This window comes from Mauremys reevesii, linkage group 6 (genome assembly GCF_016161935.1).
Source record: "Mauremys reevesii isolate NIE-2019 linkage group 6, ASM1616193v1, whole genome shotgun sequence".
Lineage (NCBI taxonomy): Eukaryota > Metazoa > Chordata > Testudines > Geoemydidae > Mauremys > Mauremys reevesii.
In genome coordinates this window covers 113761869-113787417 of record NC_052628.1, presented here as the reverse complement: position 1 = coordinate 113787417, position 25549 = coordinate 113761869, and the positions used below count along the sequence as shown (strand labels likewise).

At 40.9% G+C, this 25549-nt stretch overlaps 1 protein-coding gene across 1 annotated transcript in view; it reads right to left on the bottom strand.

Annotated features, from left to right (window-relative positions):
* Positions 1 to 25549, bottom strand: part of SVEP1 (sushi, von Willebrand factor type A, EGF and pentraxin domain containing 1) — a 182207-nt gene that overhangs the window by 89709 nt on the left and 66949 nt on the right. The window contains exons 8-22 of the mRNA XM_039543266.1: positions 23008 to 23126; positions 20322 to 20451; positions 17766 to 17873; positions 17430 to 17561; positions 15195 to 15389; positions 13031 to 13152; positions 9182 to 9290; positions 7782 to 7973; positions 7205 to 7438; positions 6292 to 6453; positions 5100 to 5261; positions 4136 to 4297; positions 3460 to 3551; positions 1523 to 1619; positions 514 to 627 (exon numbers count right to left, since the gene is read on the bottom strand). Coding sequence (XP_039399200.1) covers positions 514 to 627; positions 1523 to 1619; positions 3460 to 3551; positions 4136 to 4297; positions 5100 to 5261; positions 6292 to 6453; positions 7205 to 7438; positions 7782 to 7973; positions 9182 to 9290; positions 13031 to 13152; positions 15195 to 15389; positions 17430 to 17561; positions 17766 to 17873; positions 20322 to 20451; positions 23008 to 23126 — 2130 coding nt within the window. The remainder of the gene's footprint in view (positions 1 to 513; positions 628 to 1522; positions 1620 to 3459; positions 3552 to 4135; positions 4298 to 5099; positions 5262 to 6291; positions 6454 to 7204; positions 7439 to 7781; positions 7974 to 9181; positions 9291 to 13030; positions 13153 to 15194; positions 15390 to 17429; positions 17562 to 17765; positions 17874 to 20321; positions 20452 to 23007; positions 23127 to 25549) is intronic.

Genomic DNA, 25549 nt, shown 5'->3' with positions numbered 1-25549 from the left:
CAGACTTCAAGCATGTGAAAAGTGCTGTTGAGAGACAGAAAGTGTCTGTGTGTGTGTGTGTGTGTGTGTGTGTGTGTGTGTGTGTGTGCTTGTTTTCATTAATGTTCCTGTTCGAAGAGAAAAGATGAAAAAGTATCAATTAGGCATCCATAGGATTACTCACATGCTTGCACAAGTGTCTTGCTGAATCAAGGCCTTACAATATTAGGTTTCATTAGCCTTTTTCCACAAAAGTGTCTCGTTAATATTTCTTCACTGTTATTCCCTTTTTTTAGAACAGAAGTGTTACTACACACACACACCCCTTGAATATTAATCCTTTTACTTCACAAAATATTCCACTACACCAAAGGTTTTCTCTGTCTAATAATAGGCCAGATTCACCCCTGTTATAATTCCATAGAAGTCACTGAAGAAATAAGCATAACCCTAATAGGTCCATTTTATCTATGCAATATGTAATTGACATCCTTACAAAGAGGAGTTATAAAGCAATTAAATCACTTCTGTCACCTGTATAGCCTGGTTGGCACTGGCAAATGAACACCCCAATGCCATCTTTGCAAACTCCATTGTTGAGGCAAGGGGTTGACTTGCACTCATCAATCTCCTTTTCACACTTTAAGCCTAAATTGAAAAACAAAGCAGGATCACAACTGAGAACACAGAAAGAAAGTGTAATTAAATCACTCAGAAACACGGAGGGCATTACAGACCATTATCTTTGCTTTAAAACACAGCGGGGGGGAGGGATAGCTCAGTGGTTTGAGCATTGGCCTGCTAAACCCAGGGTTGTGAGTTCAATCCTTGAGGGGGCCATTTGGGGATTGGTCCTGCTTTGAGCAGGGGGTTGGACTAGATGATCTCTTGAGGTCCCTTCCAACCCTAATATTCTATGATTCAATTTACCAGAGACCTGTGACAATTGCTATCAGAAAGGTACAGTGCAGATCAGGCAATAATAAAATACAAGCTGATCTGCTCCAGATCTTCAAATGTAGCACATTTCTATCCTTTAAAAAAAAATCATTGGGGACTATAACATACCCAGTTGCTTTGGAGCAACAGCAGAGCTCACAATGGATACATGCAAAGGTGGACCTAATGAGATTAATGGACTGAAGTGAGAGTTTCTCGGTCCTTGCTGATCACAGTTGTGGTCAAGGGGTGGGATTTTCAAATATATTCAGTCTTGGTCTGATGCTGCTCACATTAAAGTAAATGGGGATGTTACCATTAACACCAATAGAAGACAGTATATAGGCCAACATGAGCCTTTTGAAAATCTCTCTTAGAGAACAAACACTGAGATAAACCATACAACAACAAAGGGAACAGTTCTTTTTTTTTTAAATGTGAAGAATAATGAATAACCTGTGTCAGCAATAGTGACTTCCATTAATTATATTATCTGCTTTTTCTGCCGGGAGTGTCATGTTCTTTTATAATTTCTCCTCAGAACAGAACTTTCTAACTACCTCATATGATGAAACAATGCCCCCCTTACATACACACAATTTACCTGTGTATCCAGGTGGGCACATGCAAATGTACCCACTTCCAAGTTGTTTGCATGTGCCATTATTATGGCATGGGTCCAGGAAACACTCATGAAAAACCTGTCACAGATGGGAACAGTAATCAAAGAGGTGGAGATACAACCATGTGTATTACATAGACAAATATCTATTCCAAATCTAAACTGCAAACTATTTCACTGTATCTGGCAAACTGCTAACTCATGGTCACAACCTTTTAGCGCTCCATATGTCTGTGACACTAATTCTGTCTTTATTCATTGACTTGTTCATTACTCTTATGGTTTCACCTTCTTTATAGAGTACGTGTATCTTTTGTCTGTAATTGCGTAAAACAATCTCAGCTCACAGTTTATAACATAAAATCTAAGTGATGTGCTGAACTGTGAGACTATGAATTAGCAGCAATTTTCCAGCAATCTTCTACAGCAAGTGCCTTCTCTGAGGTCAATTTCCCCCTTAACCATTCTTTGCTCCATGGAGGAAGCATCTAGACAGCTGAAGTTAATACTTGTAATGGGAGTTTTGGGTGCTCTATTTAACAGTTACTAGATGTTTGCAGCTCTTTCTCTACAGAACCTAATAATGACTGACATGTAACAGCATTTTAAAAAAAAAAAGTCTTTATGCCACAGTTCTCTAATATTTATTTTTCACTCCGTTCCTCTCCACAGAGGTTGGTAATGTATCCTTGGCATTAGCCATCTGTAGTTACTGGGAAAGGTGAGTCAGGGACTGCATTAGGCCTACAGGCCGTATTTTAGCCACCCCTAATCTAAAGAATAGAGAAATAAATACCTGAAGCTAGTGGCATGAAAGGGACTTTTTCAGATGTTAGCATTCTAGTTATTGTTATTTACTTGTACTTTGGTAGCAGGCCTCCCTTCAGCAAATCACTCAAGCATGTGCTTAACTAAGTACATGAATGGTCCTATTGACTTAAACAGGAAAACTCCCATGCTTGCTGTATTGGGGCCAAGTTTGTGGACTGCACATATTATAAACTAATAGTTCAGGTCTAATTTATCACTTACCAAATTTATTCATGTAATGTAGCTTCTCACAACCTGATTCTGAGACAGAGTGGTCTTTTCTGAGTTACAGCAATGGGGGCCTTTCATGCAAACCCACAGTCCTGGGAATAGTCTCCACTCATGTGAGTGGTCCCATGTATTTTGAGAGGGCTAATCACAGGAGAAAGGATTTGCGGAATTGGGTCATACCCGACTTATCTGACCTCTCTTCTTAAATTTATATAAATCAAAACAAATAAATGAAAATAAATACTTCGGAACCAGAACCTGGAAGCCAGAAGTAATCTCCTGGAAGACCAAAATGAAAAAGAGACACTGATCACCAGCAGAGGAGCTACTGATCAGATGAGGGGCAGACCTGCCAACTGCAAGGAGTTGGGGGTTTTATGTTTTTTTTTTTAAATAAAAGTTTAGTGACATTTTTTTATGTCCGGCTAATGTTATCATGCTTCTAAATCTAAGACTGCCTTTGACTGGATCAAATCTCCTTCTCCCAAATACTACTGTTCTATTATTGTAGTAGAATTTTAAAATACAATATTTTAGTGAATCACTATTAAATTACCATTGAGTGGAAGAGATTATTAGAAAAATGTGAATACAGTTTTTTTATTTCTGCTGCGTAAGGCCGTTAATTAAGGACTTATATATATATATCTATATGGCTTATATATAAGCCAGTTATGGAGTTATAGGGCACAATGTTTGATTACTTTAATCAAATAAAGGCAGCCCCCATGGTAATTATAGCTGCCTAGTTTGGAAAGTAAACTCAGTATCACAATTATATTCTGGAAGGCATTAGCCATTTAATATTGGCATCAGATACTCTGGTTCTTCCATTAGAGGTAGCATCATTAAAAAAAAAAAAAAAATCTTGTCCTTGCCTGACTGCTGACTTTGTATTGCTTGCTGATATTTTCTGGAGAGACTGGTACCATTACACTCTCCTCGGCCGCTGTGAAAGTAGAGCCAAAACCTAAACAGGATTATTATGAAAGCAGCTGTTAATGCAGCTTGACAAGACCCTAATTGCATTGCACTGATGCATTTAAAAAATGCTCTGAGGGAAGTGGATTTGTGGGAACAAATACCAAAACTTACAGTAAAAACACATTCAATTCCAAAACATGAACATCTATAATAAATGAAGAAAGGGGAGGGGGGCACTGTGGTGAATTCACTCGTTAGACTTATTCCTCTCCAGTCCTGACTTAGAGCTTAGATGGTCACATAAATCACGTTAGTCTGTCTACCTCAAGGTAGTTTTTATAGGCCGAAGGCAAAACTCTCATTGTTTCCAATGGGGTTACAATCTAGGCTCTGTTAGGGAACCTTAATCCATGTCATACAATCATACACAACTGTGTGTGACTGGCAGCTTCTGATAACTCAGAGATAACCCAGGAACGGAATAGCACAGGTGCTGCATTGGTAGAAATGTGTGGCGAACATTGTGGAAGGAGAATGGTCTATTCTTCCTTTGAATGGAGCCAATTGTCACTAAGGGCCAGATCCTGCCCCCCCTCAGTCACATTCTCTGGAGAAAATTAATCAACTTACTTGAACAGTCTGTGATGGATCTGGCGCCAATGATTGTAGTTGTCCCATAAAAAGGACAAGATAAGCAGTAGGACTTTCCTGGGTCTGGTTGATAGTAGTCCCGGGGGCAGGGGTAGCAAGGCATTAAACCAGAGCGAGAGAATTCCCCTGCTGGACAAGGTACTGCAAAGTGCAAAACAAACTCTAATGACTGCTGGCTCCTACTGTATGATCTTTTCCTCACCATCATAAGGCAGTTTTTGCCTCAGTCCTACAAGACTAGGCCAATAATCATGAGAATTTCGCAACCAAAATGTGTGCTTATGGCCCCAAATAAGCTCTTTATACAACCAGAGAAATGTTGCCATGTAATCTTTGTTCCTACATAGACAGTTCTCAAATTCAACCAAACACCCCACACTGCAGTCCTTGCAAGGCCCAAACATATTTTCAACAAGGTCAACACCTGGAGACAGATTCTCTTCCCTGTCCCACTCTCACTGTGGCCTGTTTTCCTCATGAGCCCTTGGGGTGCAACTGCCCCAGAGGGGCCTAGGTCAAGACAGAACCCATTGACGGTAGTTTACTTTTGAAAGCAGACTCAGTAAAAACTGAGTAAGTACCTCAGGATTTTGACTCACAAAATGACTGGCTATTGCCTGCATGATTGTTACAAAACATCTAGTAGTGTTTTCATCAAATAAAAAAGAAAACATTTTATTATCACATAGCCATCTGAATATCTGACGCAAGGCTTACACTAGAATTCTGTGTGCATACAGCACAACCCCATCTCTCAAATCTTTCAGAAAAACAGGTGTTTGATATGCAGCAAAAAATTATGTACACTGCTGCTGGGTGACATAACCGCACTGCAGTCAGCCAGGAGCTGCAGGTAACCTGAGGTCAGATAAATGGGGTGATCGTGGATGGTATTTAGCAACATTTTGTTTTCAGGAATTTCACTGGCCTAGTCTTCACAAACCTCCACATTCTGAGATATCCACAGCTCCTCTTTTCACTGTCGACATGTTTTCTGGACAGGCGATGCAATTCTTAGATCCAAATACAGGTTGATATGTGCCAAGAGGACATGACTCACAGGTTTCAAGACCATTAGGTGAGTACGTTCCCTGCTTGCACTGAGCTAAAAGGCAAAATAATACATAAAGATTAGGCATAAGGCTAAGCAATATCTAACATAAAGTATGTCTCCTGTCCCCTAAAAATAAAGGTAACACTTTATAATATATTGACAGGCAACCCTTGAAAGAAAGAGCTACCTGGACATTTGTAAACCAGAAGACAGTGCTCTGTGCAGTGTTAAGCAAAGTACAGACAGCACATAGCATCAATCCCCTCTCTAAATGCATTTTATTTATTCTGAGGTTGTTCATTTCATTATAGTTTAATGGACACATCTAAACCACAGGCTGTACAATGAAATGTGCAATGCACAGAATAAAGAAAATGCAATTCTGTGATGGCTGGTGGGCTGCAAATTACTGATAGTGTATTTCCAAGATATAAACTTGCTATAGTGTATTATATTCCAATCTGCTGCAGATTGTTTATCGTTAGCAATTCATATTTTAACTAACAAAGCCAATTAAACAACAACAATTAGAAAATACCAGTTACTATTTCGTATACAAGCTGCAAAGTGAGAGCTCTCTTCTGGCTTCGAGGCAGAATGGTGCAAGGTGGGACACAGAAGTGACAGTGCCAAGAGGTATTATTCCTTGGGAGATGTAGAGGATGTTGGCAGGGAGACGTGTACTAAGATGTGGCACTATGTGTACACTTCCCTTTCAGTGTTGCAACATGCACTCTCTCAGCCTGTTAATATTAACTGGGGAAAAGAGGTCCCTGGCTCTCAACCTGTCGAGCTACACCACCTTTCAGGTGTCAAGCACTGCTGGCCCTAACAGCCTGCTCCACTGACACTTAAGAGGTACAAGCAATGGCATTCTAGATATCTTCTCAATACCTTGGTATTCTCCCCTCCCCACATGTACCCACACAAGGGCAGCCAGGATCTAGGCAAAAGCCATAAAGTAACACAACAATCCATTTAATTTTCTGTGGTGCTATTCTAGTTACATTTTGCAATGCTCGGTAATTGCAAGCACTAGAAGTAACCTTTAAAAGCGATTTTCTGAATGCTGAGCTCGCACCTTTACATTCAGAGATACTCCTGGAGTGGAGGTATTCGGTATAGCTACCGGATGGGCAACTTTTGCATTCCAGCTGCCCTTCCTCATCTTGATAGGATCCAGTCCAGCAGCTTTCACAAGTGCGATGCTCCAGAGAATAGTAGGTACCCAAAGGGCAGTTAACTGGGATTTCAGAGAAGCAAAAAATAAAACACAGGTTAACCATGGAATACCTGACAATAAGCAGATGCTCTTCTTGGTATTTCAGGGTAACTCCATTTAGCCTAACTCGCTTTATCTCAATCTTGGCTTCGTGGATTCAGTGACATCTGTGCAACTTCACTGACATGACTGGGTTTGCATAGGGGGAACTGACTGGAACTTTGTAAACATTTGTATTCATGATGCATAGGAAGGAATGAACTGTCTCTCCCTGCCTGAGGGGAGAGCTGGCGATTCCCTGACTCCATCTCCATCCTTAGAGGTTTTTGAGGCCTGGCTTGACAAAGCCCTGGCAGGGATGATTGAGTTGGGGTTGGTCCTGAGGTCTCTTCCAACCTTAATCTTCTATGATCTATGAATAGGATCCAGCCCACTCTCTCAGCTATGTTGGAATGGCAGGGCTCACCGTAGTACAGGCTGTGAGTAATCATTTTCATCAGCAGTGTGAATCAATGTGATCAAGTTCATATAGGGAGCAGAACTGTTAGGCAAGGGGTACATTTTACATAGCCATTTTTTGGAGCAGCGCACCCTTCAGAAAGCAGACTGCACAAAGCATTAGATAATAAATTGCTTTGGCAGGTCTCAGCTCCTGCAACCCCGTGACGCCTGTGCCAATACCCCACTCCAAACAACTATCTCCCCCAAACTTTTTTTTTTTTTTTTTTAAATCACATATACAGGATATAAGGCCCAGGAGCTTTTGGCTTACCACACATTCTCCCTCTCAGAACGGAACCTGGTCTGCAGAACAGAAAGGCTTTCTCAGTTTCCAGTGAGTTGCTGTCAGCTACGACCAGTTCTGATGCAAACTGAAAAGAATACATGGGTTCCTTGTTGAGTGTCCTTTTCAGCCTGTTTGTGATAGTCTCTAGAGTTTTAAGAAGTCGCTGCTGGTTTTCTGATTCCACACTATCATTCCTTTCATTGGGCAACGGCACGCTAGCTGGAATATAAAAAGAAAACACATGCATACACAGTGTGTTACAGATTTTATTGCTATTCAGGCTGCAGGAGTGTATACGAGCGGACCAAAAAAGCAGCGATCATTGTTACTATGGTCAACGGGAACTGACCACACAAACCCACGTTGTACCAAAATGTAAAGTATAGTCTATATAGTGCTGACCACACAAATATGCGACCCAAGAAGTGAGCTAGTGGCTATAAACTCAGTGAGAAGCCTGTAGGCTGCACTTCCTGCTGGCTTCATGAACTGCAGACAATGCAATATTTTGTTAAGAATAAATTATAAAAAGGAGGAGCAGGAAAGGGAAGTTTTTCCTCACCAGTGATATTAAATATTAACTTAATTTTGTGATCTGTCATTGGAATGTTGAGTTTTTTGTGTCTCTTGACCCGGGACGGTGCTGTTTTCCCAGAGCCAGAGAGAGGCGTTTGTAGCTGTCCTTCCTGCACTATGTCAAGGAAGTCATCGTAGGAATAATCCAGACGGTTTGCTGCGCCCCAGCCTCCGGGTCCTGCAACAAGAAGCAAAAGTGGTCAGAAGGGAGTTCTGTCCCCATGCTCATCAGGCCCTTGGTTCATTCCCAAGAGTGCCAACAAGTGCCACCGCATAGTGGTTTCTGAGATGTGGGTATCTCTCCAGGAGGAACTAGACCCTCACACTCAGTTCATGTAGGAGACTGAACAGCTGTGAGATTAACACATGTGGTCACTGTTGAACTGGGTCTCACTCATATAAATCCTCTAGTGGCAAAAGGCTCCACCTCCAATCCCCTCAGGTATCCAGTCCATATTAAGCATATTGGGTAAAATTTATACCTGGTGTTACACCCCTAAAGTTATAAATTGTACCATATATTCGTTTGGCCTGGACTGTTTAAATAAGTGGTTCTGTATGTAACGTGTCTTTTTATAATGATTGGAATTGAAGAACTTTTGCCTGTGCCACTAGGCATCTCTTTTTAGAAAAAAACGGAAGTATAAATAATCTTTGCATATAACTGAGCATCGTTATTTAGATTACAAGTAACTAATGGCAAATTAACCCCAGAACCTTGGAATTACGTTCTGTGATTATTTCATAACTAATCTTTTAAACTATCGTCTCTGAAGAACCTGAGCCAAATTCTGATCTCAGCTACACAGATGTAAATTTGGAGAAATTCCAGAGACATCAGTGGAGATTTCATCATTGTTTCCTCCTAACTACCGTCAGTCACCAACCAAGGCCCCAATCCTGCAGTCTTAAGCACACAGTTATCCTTACACAGAAAACTTGTGCACATATGTCAGGTTCAATTTAAATCAGTGACAAAAATGAAAAACTCCCTCGGTTACATTAACAATTCCCAGAGTCACTCAGTCTCCTTCTTCAATATTTTGGTTTCAAAATGTCTGGTTTTTGAAAAGCCCTTTTCTTTCAAGACTAGCCAAACAGTTTCATAGTTTTATTGTTCTTGTATACTATGAGGCACCTCAGTCATCTTTTCCCCAACATGTGCAGTGTATGAAACAGACAGGCTAGTGTAATATTTTCTCAGATCTACTGTTTAACTGTTTAGTGTCTCAAGTGCTCTGTAATTACTATCTTTAAATCTTCCACACAGCATGCTTAAATCTACCAGAGCTAAATGTACCCACCACATTATGGCTTAGCAGAGCTAAATGTATTTAAACCACATTAAACTTATATAGCTAGCAAGCCACACAATAATTAAATTACCAATTGCAAATCCATTTTCATAGTCATAATTATATTCTAGGCAATGTTTCTGTGGCATATCCTCCAATCTGCAGTCAATGTCATCGACATCATTACAGAACAATGGGACCTGTAAATAGAAATAGACAAGCTATTAAGCAAACAAATAAATATATAATCTAATCTCAGGACAAAGCACCCAGTCTCACCTGCTCTCTGATATTAGATTTCATCCTGCATAGCTATTACAATCAAACTGTTTAAAACTTGTGCATTTAAGATTTCCTCCCACTTTTGTGTAGTGTCAGAATTCTTGCAACGATATATGCACAGTAAGGAAAATCATTTGAGAGGAAGGATAGTTTTGTATTAAAGCACAAAATGGAATCTCAGTGTCCAAGTCCCAGCTCTAGCTCTGTGTGTCTTTGAATAATTCATTTAACTTCTCTGGGCCTCTATTTTACAAAATAGGGATAACAGTACTTCCCAATGCCACCATGGTGTAGGTGCTTAACTCATTAATGTCTGTAAAGCTTTATAAGATTCTCAGATGGAAGGTGCTATAAAAGTGCAGAATTATTTGCTTTTAGGCTGGGCGATTTATTGTTCAGAAGCTTCATTTCCCCACTGGAGTATGCTTTAAAGTACAATTCACTGTTTCACTTAAGTGGGTTTATAATATTATAGACAGAGATCTTACTGAAATCCTGCTGAACATAGTACGTTGCAGATGAAGAAAGCTTTCCTGTGAAACCAATGGAAATTTACAGTAATTTGATCCTATTGGGAGATTTTATTATTCCTAAACAAAACTGGAAGTCTATCCTCAATAAAACCTTACAATAAAAGACGGTGTTACAGTGAGAGTAGATTGTAACATGCTATACCATCACACTGTACAAAAGAAAATAGGCTATACAATTAAAGAGGAAAATATTTTCTGTGCTACAGTGAATTCACTATATCCATCTGGTATAATTCCATAGCAGGGTAATGGATAGGAGAAGAAGAATGGAGATGATGTGATGTATCTCCATAGTTGGCATGCAATTTGAAGCCTGAATATTTGGACTGAATGTGGGTTGAGCATGGAGGGGATGCAGAGGTAAAATCCACCTGCATTGTGAGGCCAGGTGTGAAGCTTTTCCAGTTGCTTTAGCGGCCATAGCCTCTTCATGTGGAGTTGCATGGATATTGTACAGGTCTAGGGCCAACAGAAAGACATAGAAGAGCCGAAGGCATCATTGCATAGCTATTCCACCTGCATTCCTCTTGTGCAACTCCTACCTGGTGCTTAAGCAGTGCAGAGAACTTCCATGGCTAAGGGAGAATTGCTCCCTCAGTGAAAGGAGTGGTGCTGAATGCAGGGGCAGCTGAGCTTTCTTTGATTTAACCCAGTTTGTGTTCTGGGTGGCTTTTTTTGTTTTTTTTTTTCCCCCCTCCTCTCTCTCTTGGACCTTATCCCTGTGGCTTGTGTGTTTGGAAGCTGGTGATTTCTTTTTTTTTCCCCATTGGATCACTGCTGGGATTCCAAGAGTCTTTGGAAATGGATTGGACATATTTAAATGGACTTTTGGATTTGCTTTCTCCAGCTTATTGCACTCTAATATAAATGCTTGGGCAGATCTTTTCCAGCCAGTAACCTTTCTTTCTTTCTTTGTTTATTCTTTTCATGCTTATTGTTTTTTTGTTTTTTTTTTTTCTTTGTCATTTTTTTTTGGCTACACAGTTGATAATATAGGACCAAGAAAAAGGAAAAAAGGGAAAAACCCAGGAAAAAAAAAGAAAGAAAAATAAAGCTGAGCCAAAGACACAGAAAGACACAATCTCCTGGTCACTTGATTAAAGACCTAAAAGTTGCAAAAAAACAATAAAAAAAAAAAAAAAAACAAAAAAAAACGAGAAGAGACGAGAGAAGAATTGGAATTAATGACAAAATTAAATAAATTAAAAATAACTAAAGATAAAGACTGGTGGATGAAAAGCCATTAAACAAAAAAAATATATCCCCCCACACACACACCACACACACACTGTTCTCATCACCTGCTCTTCAACTGCTGCAGACCCACCCCATTACCACTACAAACAAAAGTTTTTTTGTGTCCTGCTGCAAAGCAGCAGCTACTGAAAACACTCTTATATAGTATATGTAGTAACACCCATTGTCTTCATGTTCTCTGTGTGTATACATATATCTTCCCTACTGTTTTTCATTTGCATGCATCCAAGAAGTGGAGCCCACAAAAAGCTAAATAAAAAAAAATAAATTTGTTAGTCTCTGCCAACAGTACTCCCTTTTTTTTTTTTTTCAGAGAATGACTCTGAAGTCTTGTGTCTGTCCTGCACCATTCAGAGAGTGGCATAAGGTGACTGCAGTGACTCAGAAGTCTTTGGGGTTTGTGATCCAAATAAAATTATATGACAATGAGGGCTGCTGGGCTGGGGGGTCGATGATGCTTCTGTGGGGAGAAGATGCTTTTGTTGGTAGTGCTTTTCTCTTCTCCCCTCTGTGTTGTCCTCTACCCGCACAGCCCTCAGTTCTGGGGCAGCACTGCTTCAATAGGTAGGGAAGCTGATTCCAAAGCCCCTCGAGGTACTGCTGCTTCTGCTTGGGAGCCATGCGATGGCCAAGTGTGGGGAAAAAAGGGGCTGAGGATCTGCTCTGGGACGATGGGCAGGAATGTATAGAGCATACCTGGGTCCTAGTGAGTTCGCTGCTTTCTCAGGTGGTACAGTGCAACTTACTTGCAACCCTCTCATAACCCACTTCAAGATTGTGTCCCACAGGTTGTGAACTACTGGCCTGAGCACAGATCAGGACCCAGCAGGGCACCAGGTCTGACAACAGTGTGCTCTGTGGCTTGAGCAGGTCACCCAGGCATTCAGCACACAAGTTCAAAGAAAGTTCAGCAGATAAATCTGTGGCCAGGTTTTCAAAGGTGTTGAGTACTGGGAGCTCTTATTGATTATAATATCAGTGATCAGGATGCCACAACTCGGAAGAGAAGGCTAATAATTTAGGTACCGACTTCTGGATTTAGGTACCTAAATTTAGGCCCGAGATTTGAATTTTTTGCCATCGTCCCCAAATGTCAAGAAAAGTGCTATATTGGGGGTGCAGGTGCAAAAGCATCAAAGGGCGCATCAACACAGCCCATGAAAGTGAAACTCCCAAACTGGGTCAACAGACATGGGTTAGCGGGGCTGGCGCCCTAAAAATAGCTGTGCAGACGGCCCTTTGAAGGCTGGAGTTTGGCTCTCAAGACCGCCCCCCTCCCTACCCTTCAGCGCCGAAGTGGCAATTTTAAAGCGTTATCTACCCAGCTATTTTCAGAGCCCCGCTGGCTTGCTCCTGCCTGCTGTGTAGACATCCTAAATGACTTAGGAGCCCATAACCCATTGGATTTGGGCTCCTCAGGGCTCATCTATACAAACACTTAGTATGCAACAATCTGGGGGTGTAAACAGGAGTAGATCAAAGCGCACAGTAGATCAAAGTGGAGCCTTTATAATGCAGCAGCAGGGTCCACACGGACACTTAGTGCGGGGTAGATATATACTCAGGGTTCAAATAGACAAGCCCTAAGTCACAAGGCACTTTTGAAAATCTTACCACAACTCCAAGACAAAGACTGTGGTTAACTCCCCAATTTCTGGATGCAAACAACGGTACAAGGGTTTGCACAGCAACCCTTACAATAACAAAGCAGTGAACTTTGCCTATAATGGAGACATTTTCTATTTTGAAATGGAACAGACTTCCCTTTCAAGTTTCTAAGGTATACAGTAAAAGAACAGCTAGGGAAAAAATGACAACATGTTGGTAAAAAAAGGTTTATGAAAAATGAAAGAGTATTACTAACCTACCATTTTACCAAGCGCACTCTGAAAAGCCTCAGCAAAGTTTTTTAGAAGGTTGCTGTCATCACATCGCGTTGCTCTGTACTGCATCTCAAAAGACTTGAACCCATGATTTGCAAAACGATTTACTGAAAAGAGTTGGGGAAAGACACTTTTATTGTTTGTGATTTTAGAGTAACAGTTTCAAAAGAATACTATGGACAGGATTATACTAAATATTCATATTATCTGAACTCAGTAGCTTTCTTTAAATATAGGTCACAACAGAGGAATATAAGGACAGAAGAAAAAGCTAGTAAACTTGACTGTTACAATAAAATATATCCAACTACTTTCATCAGATAGAGCACAATGTGGTAACAACTGAAATCCATGGATAGTAATTACATTTCCAGTACACACACTGTATTGAACAATTCAGTGTAGAAGTTCCTAGCTATTAAATATCCATTGTTGACGTAATTCAGCATTTTCTTAATGGAAAAGAATCTGTTAGTTTTACGGAATTTTTTTTTAAATCATCAAACCTTTTAGCATGTATTTTTGAATACACCTGAGAGGGAGAAATTAACGCTTATTACTAATATAGCTTGGCTCCAAATGCAAAATTCTGATTCAGATTTCAAGCAACCCAAAACTCTGGGGTATTCAGATAAAGGATTTTGGGTTGACCCATAATTAGAACATCCTGACTTGTGTTGATGTCCATGGGGGATACTTGTGTGAGAAAGGGAGTGTACAATCCATCACAAACATCGGCTTCATTTGAAATATGTGGATCTATATTCAGATTTGGATTTCATATGACAGCAGAGTTTGCGGCGGTCCAAGCTGGGGTTTTGATTGGACACGTCTCAAATTAGAAACTTCTAATAAATGCTGGTTGGATCACAATTGGTTAAGATCAAAGGACTATATTTTGTGAAGTTATTTTTAATGCATTTTAATTTGCACAATTGCACTGGAATTTTGGCTGGGTTGAGAGAGTCTGGCTTGCCAAAGATCAAAAACAGCTCACTAAAGCTTCATTATCCATTCCTCCAGTTGTAATAACACTGGTAGTCTAGACCAGGGGTTCTCAAATTGTGGGTCAGGACCCCAAAGTGGGTCACAACCCCCTTTTAATGGGGTCACCATGGCTGGTGTTAGACTTGTTAGGGACCAGGGCTGAAGCCCAAGCCCAAGCCCCACCTCCCAGGGCCAAAGCCATAGGCACTGACTCCATGAATGCTCCGGGGCTGGAGCACCCACAAGGAAAAAATGGTGGGTGCTTAGCACCCACTGGCAGCTCCGCGGGTCAGCACCTCCCCCTCCCTGCAGTGCCTCCTGGCCACCAGCGGGCCCCACCAATCAGCACCTCCCCTTCCCTCTCCACGCCTCCTGCCTGCTGTGAACAGCTGTTTAGCGGCATGCAGGAAGCTGGGAGGGAGGGATGGAGGAGCAAGGATGTGGCATGCTAGGTTGAGAGGGCATAACTGGGTGGGAAGAGGTGGGGTGGGAGTGGAGTGGGGGCAGAAGAGGTGGGGTGGGGGTGGGGTCTTGGGGGAAGGGGTGGAGTAGGGGCCGGGCCTGGGGCAGAGCCAGGGGGTGAGCACCCCTCTGCACTTTGAAAAATTGGCACTTGTGGCCGAAGCTGAAACCAAAGGGTTTCAGCCCTGGGCAGCGGAGCTCAGGTTACAGGCCCTCCCGCCTGGGGCTGAAGCCCTTGGGCTTGCCCCCACTTTCCCCCCAAGGCGCTGTGGCTTGGCGGGGGGGGGGGGCTCAGGCTTTGGTGCCCCATCCTGGGGTCCTGTAGTAATTTTTGTTGTCAGAAGAGGGTCACGGTGCAATGAAGTTTGAGAACCGCTGGTCTAGACAAATTATTTCAACCTGTTTTTTTTTAACCAACACGCTGTGCGGATTTTGTTTCCATTGCTATCTTGCAAACCCCAAAGACTCAAATTTATTATTATATTTTATCCAGTTTATGAAACAATATATTGTAATCCTAAAACCCTTTTTGTCCAAGGCTCTTAACAGTTCAGGGGAAGGGACAATAGAAAATTTATCATGTAAAACAGTTATAATGTCTAGTTATTGAATCACGTTTCAAACTATAAATATTGTTGGAGACATTACAAGCTCAGTTTACAGCAGAAAAACAAAGGTTAATAATCAAAGTAAAACTCACAAGAGCAGTCAGGCCATTCAGTAGAATATGGTGGTTTCCAGATACCATCCTCATAGGCACAATAGTAGTTTTCAGTTGATGCTGCTGTAAAGTTATAACCATCCATGCAGCGTAATGTGCAGTTAACACCTGCTTCATCTTCTATGCATATAAAATCCCCATGCACTGGGGTAAAGGAAATTTCACAGGGAGAACCTGTGAAAAAATATATTCAGTTCACATAAGGATAGCTTTTAGAGTAATAGAAACAAGTACACAGGAAACCCTGAGGGATAGGATTTTCAAAGCACTTGGTCTAATTCTGCTTCCCCTGAAATCAACAGGAGTATTCCTATTGACTTCAATGGAAGGAAAATTAGGCGAATGTTAAGCACTTTTGAAAATCCCATCGTGGGAATTTAAAATCCAGAAATGCAAAGGCTGAAAAAAAATCAAGCACCAAAAGTGTGGAAATGGAAAACTGAAAGCCCTGTATGCTTTTGCTTAAAACTGGGGTCTCTCTTTAGAGTATGCTAAATTATTCATCTATTAACATAATACAAAATATTAACTAGAGAACTTTTTACACAACCTTACACACAGTAAATTACAGTACATTACATACAGTATCTGATTCTGATGTCAATCAGCTTTACACTGGTGGAATTCTATTGACTTTAGTGGAGTTACTCCTGATTTATGCTATTGTATAAGTGATCAAAATCAGACCTATACTCTTCATATTTGGGCAGATTTTTAAAGCCTCAGTAAAATATAATTAACAAACCAAGTGTGAAGAAAATGAGTTCATAGTAGTTTTAAAATTGTTAGTGTTTAACATTCAGTGGCCAAGAGTTTGAGATGATACTGAGTTTGAAATATTCAAGAGTTTGAAATAAAGCCAAATCAGAGAACAAGCGAAGTGAGCCTAATGTTCTAAACCCCAATATCTTTGAATCAATTAAAAAAATTGAATTAAGTTTCACTTTGAAGTCTCTCAATATTCATAATTTTGAAACAACCAAATTTGTATTATTCAAACTTGGCTTGTCCTGTAGATCTCACTGAGACTTAAAAATCATGCCAAATCTGAAGACTGTATATCAGGGATAGGAAACCTATGGCATGTGCGCTGAAGGCGGCACGCAAACTGATTTTCAGTGGCACTCACACTGCCCGGGTCCTGGCCACCGGTCCTGGGGGCTCTGCATTTTAATTTAATTTTAAAAGAAGCTTCCTAAACATTTTAAAAACCTTATTTACTTTACATACCACAATACTTTAGTTTAGTTATATATTATAGACTTATAGAAAGAGACCTTCTAAAAACATTAAAATGTATTACTGGCACGCGAAACCTTAAATTAGAGTGAATAAATAAAGACTTGGCACACCACTTCTGAAAGGTTGCCGACCCCTGCTGTATATACTCCTGTAACTTACTGTTTCTAGGGATATACACAAAATTCCAGTGTATACAATATTAAATATTGTATTAATTAAATAATTTACCATGATGTAAAAGTGAGACCCAGTTTTAAGGCGTAAGCAGTAGGGGGCTGAGTTAAAGTTGAAATTTCAGCCATAAATCTGCATTTGCTAACTTCTGAGTGATTGATTTTCCTAACTGATTGTTAGCCTGCTGGTTGGGGCTTTCTTTCTCTCCCCCCTCCTGCTTTCCCCCCCCCATATAATACATACCCCCATACTTATGCACATATATACATGTGTAAACTCAATTATAAGGCTAGAAAGTGTTCCATTTCTTGTTAGAATATTAGCAGTTTATTGAAAAAAAAAATCTGTCCAGAGAAATCTTCCATTCTGCTGAACAGAAAGTAGTCCACATTTTGGGCTATGCTTCTTGTTGACAAATAATTGGACAATTGCCTGAAATTTTATAGGACTACTGAGTAAAACCTTTAGTGGCTTTTATATCTATTTTTAATGTATGGAGTACACTAGTCTGTTACTCCAAAGTTTTGCCATATAACTCAATTGATTTTATTGATGGACCTGATTTCACTGGAGTTACACTGGTGTAAAACAGTGAGACAAATGCAGAAGCACATTGGTGCTGTATACATATCCACATTTATAACAAGTATTATATTACACACACACTTGTTACTTATCAGTGAATTATTCATAGCACTGAACATTAAACTGGCTGATGGGGATTGATATGTACAACTGCATTTTTACTAGTACTAAATCATTTTGTGTCAATGGCCAGAAGATAATCAAATAACAAACCTTTGATGACAATGTGGATCTCACATGTCCTGTTATTTCCTGAGGGGTCTGTGGCAGTGTATTGAACTGTTGTCTCCCCTTTGAGGAAGAGATCTCCAGGTGAATGACTTTTAGTGATAGTCAGGGCAGCTCCTAGAGTAGTTTAAAAAAAAATCAATGACAAGGTTTTCCTGGGCTAGTATATTAATTTTCTCAGTAACAGATGTGCTCAACCACGGTAAGCAAAATGGTATGTTGCTTAAAAATGATCTCCTAATCCCAGGGGTGCATGTAGGAACTGTATGGACCTAACCACTCTTTGGCTGTTTCGTATATACCTGAGCTGCATTATCTCACCTGAGTTGTCAGAGAACTGAGGCTCCTCCCACGTTGCTCTGTACTCGTTCTCCAATACCTGAACTGGAGGTGGAGATCTGCATCTATCGATTACAGGGGATTCTACATCTAGAGAAGTTGAAGAGACAGCATGAAATTTGATCACAGAACAATAGACAAGTCGTGGGCCATAATCAGAGGTGATGTGAAGGGTGTTTGAAGTTCCACATCTGTAAACCTGTGTAAGAGGGTGTGTGTTTGAGAGTAAGCTGCTGTAATATATATGCCAAAAGAATGGAAGTGCAGGGTTAGAGCAGGAAAAGCATCAGAACATAAATTAGGGAGAGTGGCTTTATTTGGTTGTCTTTCCTGCACAGTCCCACTCTTGGGCCGCCTTGTTGAGCAATGTAAACTATCTTACGCCCACTAAATAGTGTATAATTTACTCCACTGTTTGTTGTGCCTCTGAGGTTGGTCCATTGTCAGAAAAATTGACCAATGGTCTCCAATTGACCAACAAGACTTTGGCTCAAGCTACATAAACAGCCACACAACTTTCTTAAAGCTGTGGTTTTCAGCCTGTGGATCACAGACTGAATCACGTGGATCATGGTCCGCAGACCCCCTGTCTAAAATTTCCATATGGGTCCATACCTCCATTTAAAATTTTTTAGGGGTCCACCAATGAAAAAAGGTTGAAAACCCACTGTCCTAAAACAACTGAGCTATCCTTGATAGAACACAGATAGCCACCTATTCATAACACCTAATTCACTGAATGTATCTGAGCACTGGCTCTGACTGAGTTTAGTGATTAAAAATAACAGCAGACACCAAGGTATCAAGCCAAATGCACACCAGAATGAGCAGATGCCATTCCAACAGAATGCTGGGCGAAATTCAGGAAGTGACATAAATATAATTTAAATTAGACATCAGGTATGTGTCCCAGAGAATGGGTGTAAGTGGGAAAGCAGTGTAATTTATGCTGATTTGGCACAGAGCAAATATATGAAGCAAGTGTAATTCATATGTAGAAGCGGCAGGAGAGAGTGGGGGTATCAGAAAAAGCAATGAACAGGAGGGTGTTATATAAACAGCCACCCTTTTACTGTAGCTTATATTGAAGTATCCCTATCACAATGAAGACTAAATTCAGTCCACGTCTAACCGGAACAATACCCACTAAAGTCAATGGGAAACGAGTTACATACACTTCTGGAAGTCTGAATCTGGTCCCCAGAATAATAAACTGGTATAGGTAACACTTGCTCTGCATACAACTAAATGTCAAATTGGTACAAGTTGCACACATTTGCTAACCAACATGCACCGGATGTGTAACTTAAACTATCACCTACATTATCATGCTAAATATATCCCACCAAGTTTGAATTGCCTCTGTATACTACTACCAAAGGGAACAAGAAATACATGAGCCAGAGCAAGTGTTACCTATACCAGTTTATTATTCTGGGGACCAGATTCAGACTTCCAGAAGTGTATGTAACTCCTTTCCCATTGACTTTAGTGGGTATTGTTCCGGTTAGACGTGGACTGAATTTAGTCTTCATTGTGATAGCTTGTTAAATGCATAATTACAAATACAAGGGCCAGACTCTGCAGTCACAGGCTGTTGTGGATTTCAAGTGTAACTGTTTGAAATTGATGGAAAACTGGTGTGAGAGAAGAATTAGGCTCAACAGAGAACAACATTGCAGGTGCCATCACAACATGCCTCACCTCATATTTATCCATCAAAACCATCTCATGTTATGTACTTATTCAACAATTTATTTAAAGTCATCAGCCAAGCCAAACTGCAGAAGGCAGAAAGTTGCCTTTCCCTTCATAAAGCTAAGCTAGTGTGTCCCGCCACTGATAAACTCCCAGCTAACTCGACAGAGAAATATACCTTCTCGACGCTATGCAGCAGCATCACTAGAACAAAGTGGATACTGCAAAAAAGGATTCAAGAACATTTGTTCAAAGACAAAAATTGCACATTGGTGTCAACTGTATTTACCATCCATTTTATTTGCATTCTGTAAACTTTTCAAAGAGTGAATTTTTGTTCATAAGACAGTTCACTGAAAGAGAGAGCATGTCTCAAATACTTGGGCAAACAAATACTTGCATGATTTATCTCATTGGAAATATGTGGTCATCTTGAAAGCTCTTTGTGGTTTTGGGAGACATTCAGTCAGGAATTAAAAACAATGGTCTGTGAGTAAACACAACACGCATGCCACATAACTAACCCTAATGCCTGCTTATGTTTTGACAGATTAATGCACTTTATTTATGAAATGTGGGGAAGCCCCAAATTAAGAACAAATGCTTTAGCTGCAGCCAATCCAAATAGGCAATCCAGCATTTGACAGCAATTACTATATTATGCAAATAATGGCCTCCACTGAGCCAGGCACTTATGCATGTGAACTCAACAGGACTATTCACCTGCTTAAAATTAGGTGTGTGCTTAAATGCCATGGTGAATCAGAGCCTCCTTCTGCACAAATTAAACAGTTTTATCTTTGTCAGAATCCTTCCCAGGTACTTCTGAATAGCACTTACCAATAACCTTGACACTGAATGTGCAGCTTGCCTGATTGTCGGACTTGTCCACTGCTGTGTAAGTGATCACAACTTCTCCAATGGGGAAAAGAGAAGGTGGTACAAAAGCTGGAGTAACGTGAATTGAGACCTTTTAGAGGAACAGACATTTGTTATTTAAATGCAAACATGGTTCAGTAATCACATATTTGTATTTTACAAAATGTGCATGTAATGTAATCCTTTGAAATTAAACCTCTGTGTGTTTGGATGCATGTAGATTTGATTCTCATTTACACTAAGAATGCTTTATACCCTTTAGCTGTTTAGAAGAGCCATAAATTGTGCATACATTACACTTACACCCTCTTACAGGCTTCTTTATCTGGCCAAAGTAATGGAAGGGACCTTAATATAAATGAGAATCAGGCCCACACGAATGTAAGCAGCTCAACTGGGAATCAAAGTTTTCATTGGCCAGAGTTGTAACTCAGAGAACATTACTCTTTACAAATCAGTTTGGGGGAAAATTCTGCCATTGGATACACACATAGACCTTCCATTGTTGTAATCATTGGGCTACAAATTTAGCCCAATTGTGAGCTCAACTGTAAAAAGCACATGAAAGTTCATAAGTTGTTACAATAACCCCTAATAACAAATGTTGATGGGAAAAGGTATGAAAGGGAGACAAAAAGACTGAATTAGTCCCAACAAAAAGGCCAGGGCCGGCTTTATGAACTGCGGGGCCCGATTCGAATACCTGGCAGTGATCCAGAGCTTCGGCGGCACTTTGGCGGTGCGGGGTCCGCTCCAGTCTTCCGCAGCACTGAAGGACTGACCTCCTGCCGCTGAAGACCCGGAGCGGACCACCCCTCTCACCACCGCCGAAGACCCGGAGCGGACTGGGTGAGTAAAAAAAAAAATTAAAAAATTAAAAAGGTGCTTTAGGCACGGGGCCCAATTCCGGGGAATCTGGGGAATCGGCCTAAAGCTGTCCCTGAAAAAGGCCTACTGATATAACTCAAGGACTATGCTAAGATCATGCTTGGTACACAAGAAAAGCATGGAACCAGAAATCAGTGAACCAAAACTGGTATGTCTGAAAGTAGACTTAATTGGTGGACAAAATAATGAGGGGATGATCTATTCCTCCCACCATTCCCTTGTGGGGTCCTTAAAGAAAGAGACGTGGGGAGAAAAATTGGCTACTAGAGTGAACTTCACCCTTATGGCAGCCACCTCCACCATCTCCATGAAGACCCCAGGCCTTTGTCATCCTGATCCTGACCAGACTGGGCCAGAGAGAGGGACCCAGATGACATTGCCACCTCCCCTGGCTCCAGCTGAATTCCACCTGGGATAAAACGGGATTAGACTTTAAGAACAGCTCCAGCCCAACCCAAATAACTTCTTCTCTTGTCCCCAAAAGGACAGTTATTACCATCTTTGATACCATCTAAGGCAGTGATTCTCAATCAGGGGTATGGGTATCCATGGGGTTACGCAGAGGTCCTCCAGCAGGTACATCAACTCATCTAGATATCGGCCTAGTCTTACAACAGGCTACATAAAAAGCACTAGTGAAGTCAGTACAAACTAAAATTTCATATACAGAATGACTTGCTTATATTGCTCTATAAGTACAATATTTATATTTCAATTGATTTATTTGATAATTATATGGTAAAAATGAGAAAGTCAGCAATTTTTCAGTAATAGTGGGCTGTGACGCTTTCGTATTTTTGTGTCTGTTTTTGTAAATAATATGGTAGTTTTCAAGTACGGTGAAACCTGGGGGTACGCATGACAAACCGGACTCCTGAAAGGAGTTCAGCAGTCTGGAAAGGTTGAGAGCCACTGAATAAGAGACTGTCAGACCAAGGGGTTTTTCCTTCTAAAAACTTTCTCCAGCAAAAGTGAACAAGGGATGTTGTTAAAACGAAAGCCTTACTTAATAACATTAAGTAACTTAACATTAAGTACTTAACATTTCAAACGTTTTAACGTTTTTTTCTTCTTTTCTTTACCTTTAATAAAAAAGTCAAAAGGATTTTAATGGTGTGTTTGCCATGTTACTAAGCAGGCTGAAATCTCTGTTTACCAGTCTTGGGCCTTGTTTAACTCTGTTTGACATCAGACAGTGATTCGATTATGTTAGCACCTTTGGCCCAGACATTCCATCTACATTAATACACCACCGCCTACTTCAGTGGAAGTTGCTGGCCTGTATATGAAGCTTGATCATGGTAAAGAAATGGGATCGTATTTCTCGTACGGTGCTGTGGTGAGTTTTCACTTATCACAGTGGGCTCTTTTTAGCCTTTGAGTGTTATGAGTTGGTTTACTTCCTCGAGGAAGGACCAGATCTTATGGAAAGCAGAGTACTAAACTCCTTCATATTCGGAGAGCTCCTTTTTAAAGTCCCATTCTGTATTTAATAAACAAGGACCCATTCTTTCTTTTGACTGCATAAATTAACTGTACAGAACTGTATGCATATAAAACACCATACAGGGTATTCAGTAACCACATAAATCTAACAGAGAAAATGCTGAATTCTGAAGATACTAGTTTACAACAGATCTCTCTACTTCTTCGCACCAAGAAACAAGACATTCTAATGGCTTAGCGACATTTCAGAGCTCTAAAACAGCTACCTGAAAAGGGATTGTATCAAAATAAAATGTATATGTTTTAGTTCTACCTCATCTCCAGAGTTATCCTTTGCTATTGGAACCTGCCAGCTAATATTAGCAGAGTTATGATGTTCCAGAGTCCTTGCCTCAATATTGTCTGGACAGCTGATTTGAGGAGCTTCAAAATCTAATCGAGAGAGAGAGAGAAAAAATCAATAATGGTTACTCAGCTGGCTTGCTGTGTGCACTGTTTATCAAGGTGACTAGTATCATCTCATTATTTCATTTTGCACCTGTTTGCTTTCTCCACCTCTTACCTATATTCTTACACTTAGATTGCAACCTCTTCAGGGTGGGCACTGTCTCTTCATTATATTTTTGTACAGGGCCCACCACAGTGGGTCCTTGGATTCTAGGAGTTATCATACTACAAATAATACTAACAGAATGAGGGTTTGTTTTAACACTACAGTTGCCTTTTCTTAAAACACCACATCTATTCATCCATGAGGAATGGCTACTTTATTCCCCTGTTTCTTGACAACAAGTTATGAACTCATATCAAAAGTTATTGAGCTTTAATTACCCTAAAAATACACCATTTTTTAATGTCATGGCACAAACATTTGTTTTATGGAGATTCTGATGGGAAGGTGGGAGAATCAAAATGACACCTACAGTTTTGCTTATAATCATTTGCAAAGTCTGTGTAATTCTTTGCATGTTTTTTTGTTTATAAATACTTCATTTTCTCAAACAAAAGCACATTCAGTCCTAGAAGACAAGCGTTCCCAAGAAGGACTATCGAAACCCAGCAGTTTGTTGTATTCACACAGCTTTGGGGAACTCAGATTAGCAGCTTCATCAGAACAAATCTTCAGCAGGTATAAATTGCCATAACTCCACTGAAGGCAAATGAGTCACATTGCTTCACACCTGCTAAGGATCTGGCCCCAGGGGTCCGCAACCTTCGGCACGTGGCCCATCAGGGTAATCCGCTGGTGGGCTGCAAGACATTTTGTTTACATTGACCATCCGCAGGCCCGCCCCCCGACAGCTCCCAGTGGCCGCGGTTCGCCGTTCCCGGCCAATGGGAGCTGCAGGAAGCAGCGCCAGCACGTCCCTGCGGCCCGCACCGCTTCCTGCAGCCCCCATTGGCTGGGAATGGCGAACCACGGCCACTGGGAACTGCAGGGGGCTGTGCCTGTGGATGGTAAACGTAAACAACATGTCTCGTGGCCTGCTACTGGATTACCCTGATGGGCTGCCTGCCGAAGGTTGCTGACCCCTGATCTGGCCTATTGTCATCAAGAGTTCTTTCACATGAACCTGAAAAATCAAGTGAAACTCCAGTAAATCTTGTTGAAATTTGACCATTTCATCACTAAATCAGTGACTCATCCCAGCTACTCCCCACTCAAAAATCTCCTATTCCCACCACAGGCCCCACCTTTTATTCCAATAGCTCTCAGGAGTTCCCTATTAGTGAGGAGCATTCTGGAGCGTCTCAGTCTAAGAATGAGGAAAACTACTTAAAACGGCAGCATTGAGACCAGAATATTCTCCATCCTGCTGCTGTGGAATGCAAGGGGTGGGTTTTCTGCATCATCATGGAAGACATTTCATATGGATGCAGAAGTGGGTGGAAAACTAGCTCAGGGACTGCCTCCACAATATGAACCGCCAAAAAAAAAGTGGATGAGGAAATCGGTAAGCAGGCCATCCCTGAAGACATGAGAAGGGAAGGAGCAGTGCAGTTGTAACACCGACAGATTCTTGTTATCAGCAGGTGGGATCAAACCTGGGATCTCTGGAGCTTAGTGCATGAGCCTCTACTGCATGAGCTAAAAGCCACATGGCCATTAGCTCAGGCTGTAGAGCAGACTCATTAATCTCTCTCTAAGTGATCTCGGTGCCACTATATGGGACAGGGCACCAAACCCAGGAGGTGTGGGGGTTACACAGGGTCTCCTGTGAGCTAATGTTTCAGGATATGTTATAGAGAATGTGCGCGTGTGGATATGCATGTGTTTGTGAGTGAATGTGCATGCATGAGGGAGATGGTGGGATTGCTACTGGAGGGAAATAATTCAGACCAGAGTAAGTCTTCTCTGAGGTTTGCCAAACCTTGGCATGTTTCACAGTATGAATTAATATGCCCCATAATCCGGTCCCCTCTAAAGAGAAGGTAGCCAGAGAAAAGGGGAAAGAACTGGAGGCGCATTGGGAATGGGCTCATGGAGATGAGAGTGAGAGGTGGATAGAAATAATTTGGTATTCCAACTATTTATTATAATAACTTTTCATCTGAAAAACTCGCGCATCTTTATAAAAATGGCTTCCAATCCCTGTTCCCACTGAAGTCAATGACTAAACTCCAATGAAGTCCTGCGTGACAAGGATGGAGTCTATTAACTAGTTAAGCTCACAACCTCCCTGAGAGATAGCTCACTTAACCTACCACCCTCTTGGCCAGAACTTGAAAAGTTGTTTAGTATTATTAACAGTACACAACAACATTATTTTAGGATAGGAGCATAGAAGAACATTATGCCTAACTGAAACTGCATGAGGCAACTTAAGCAGACAGAATGTAATTACCAAAGTAAA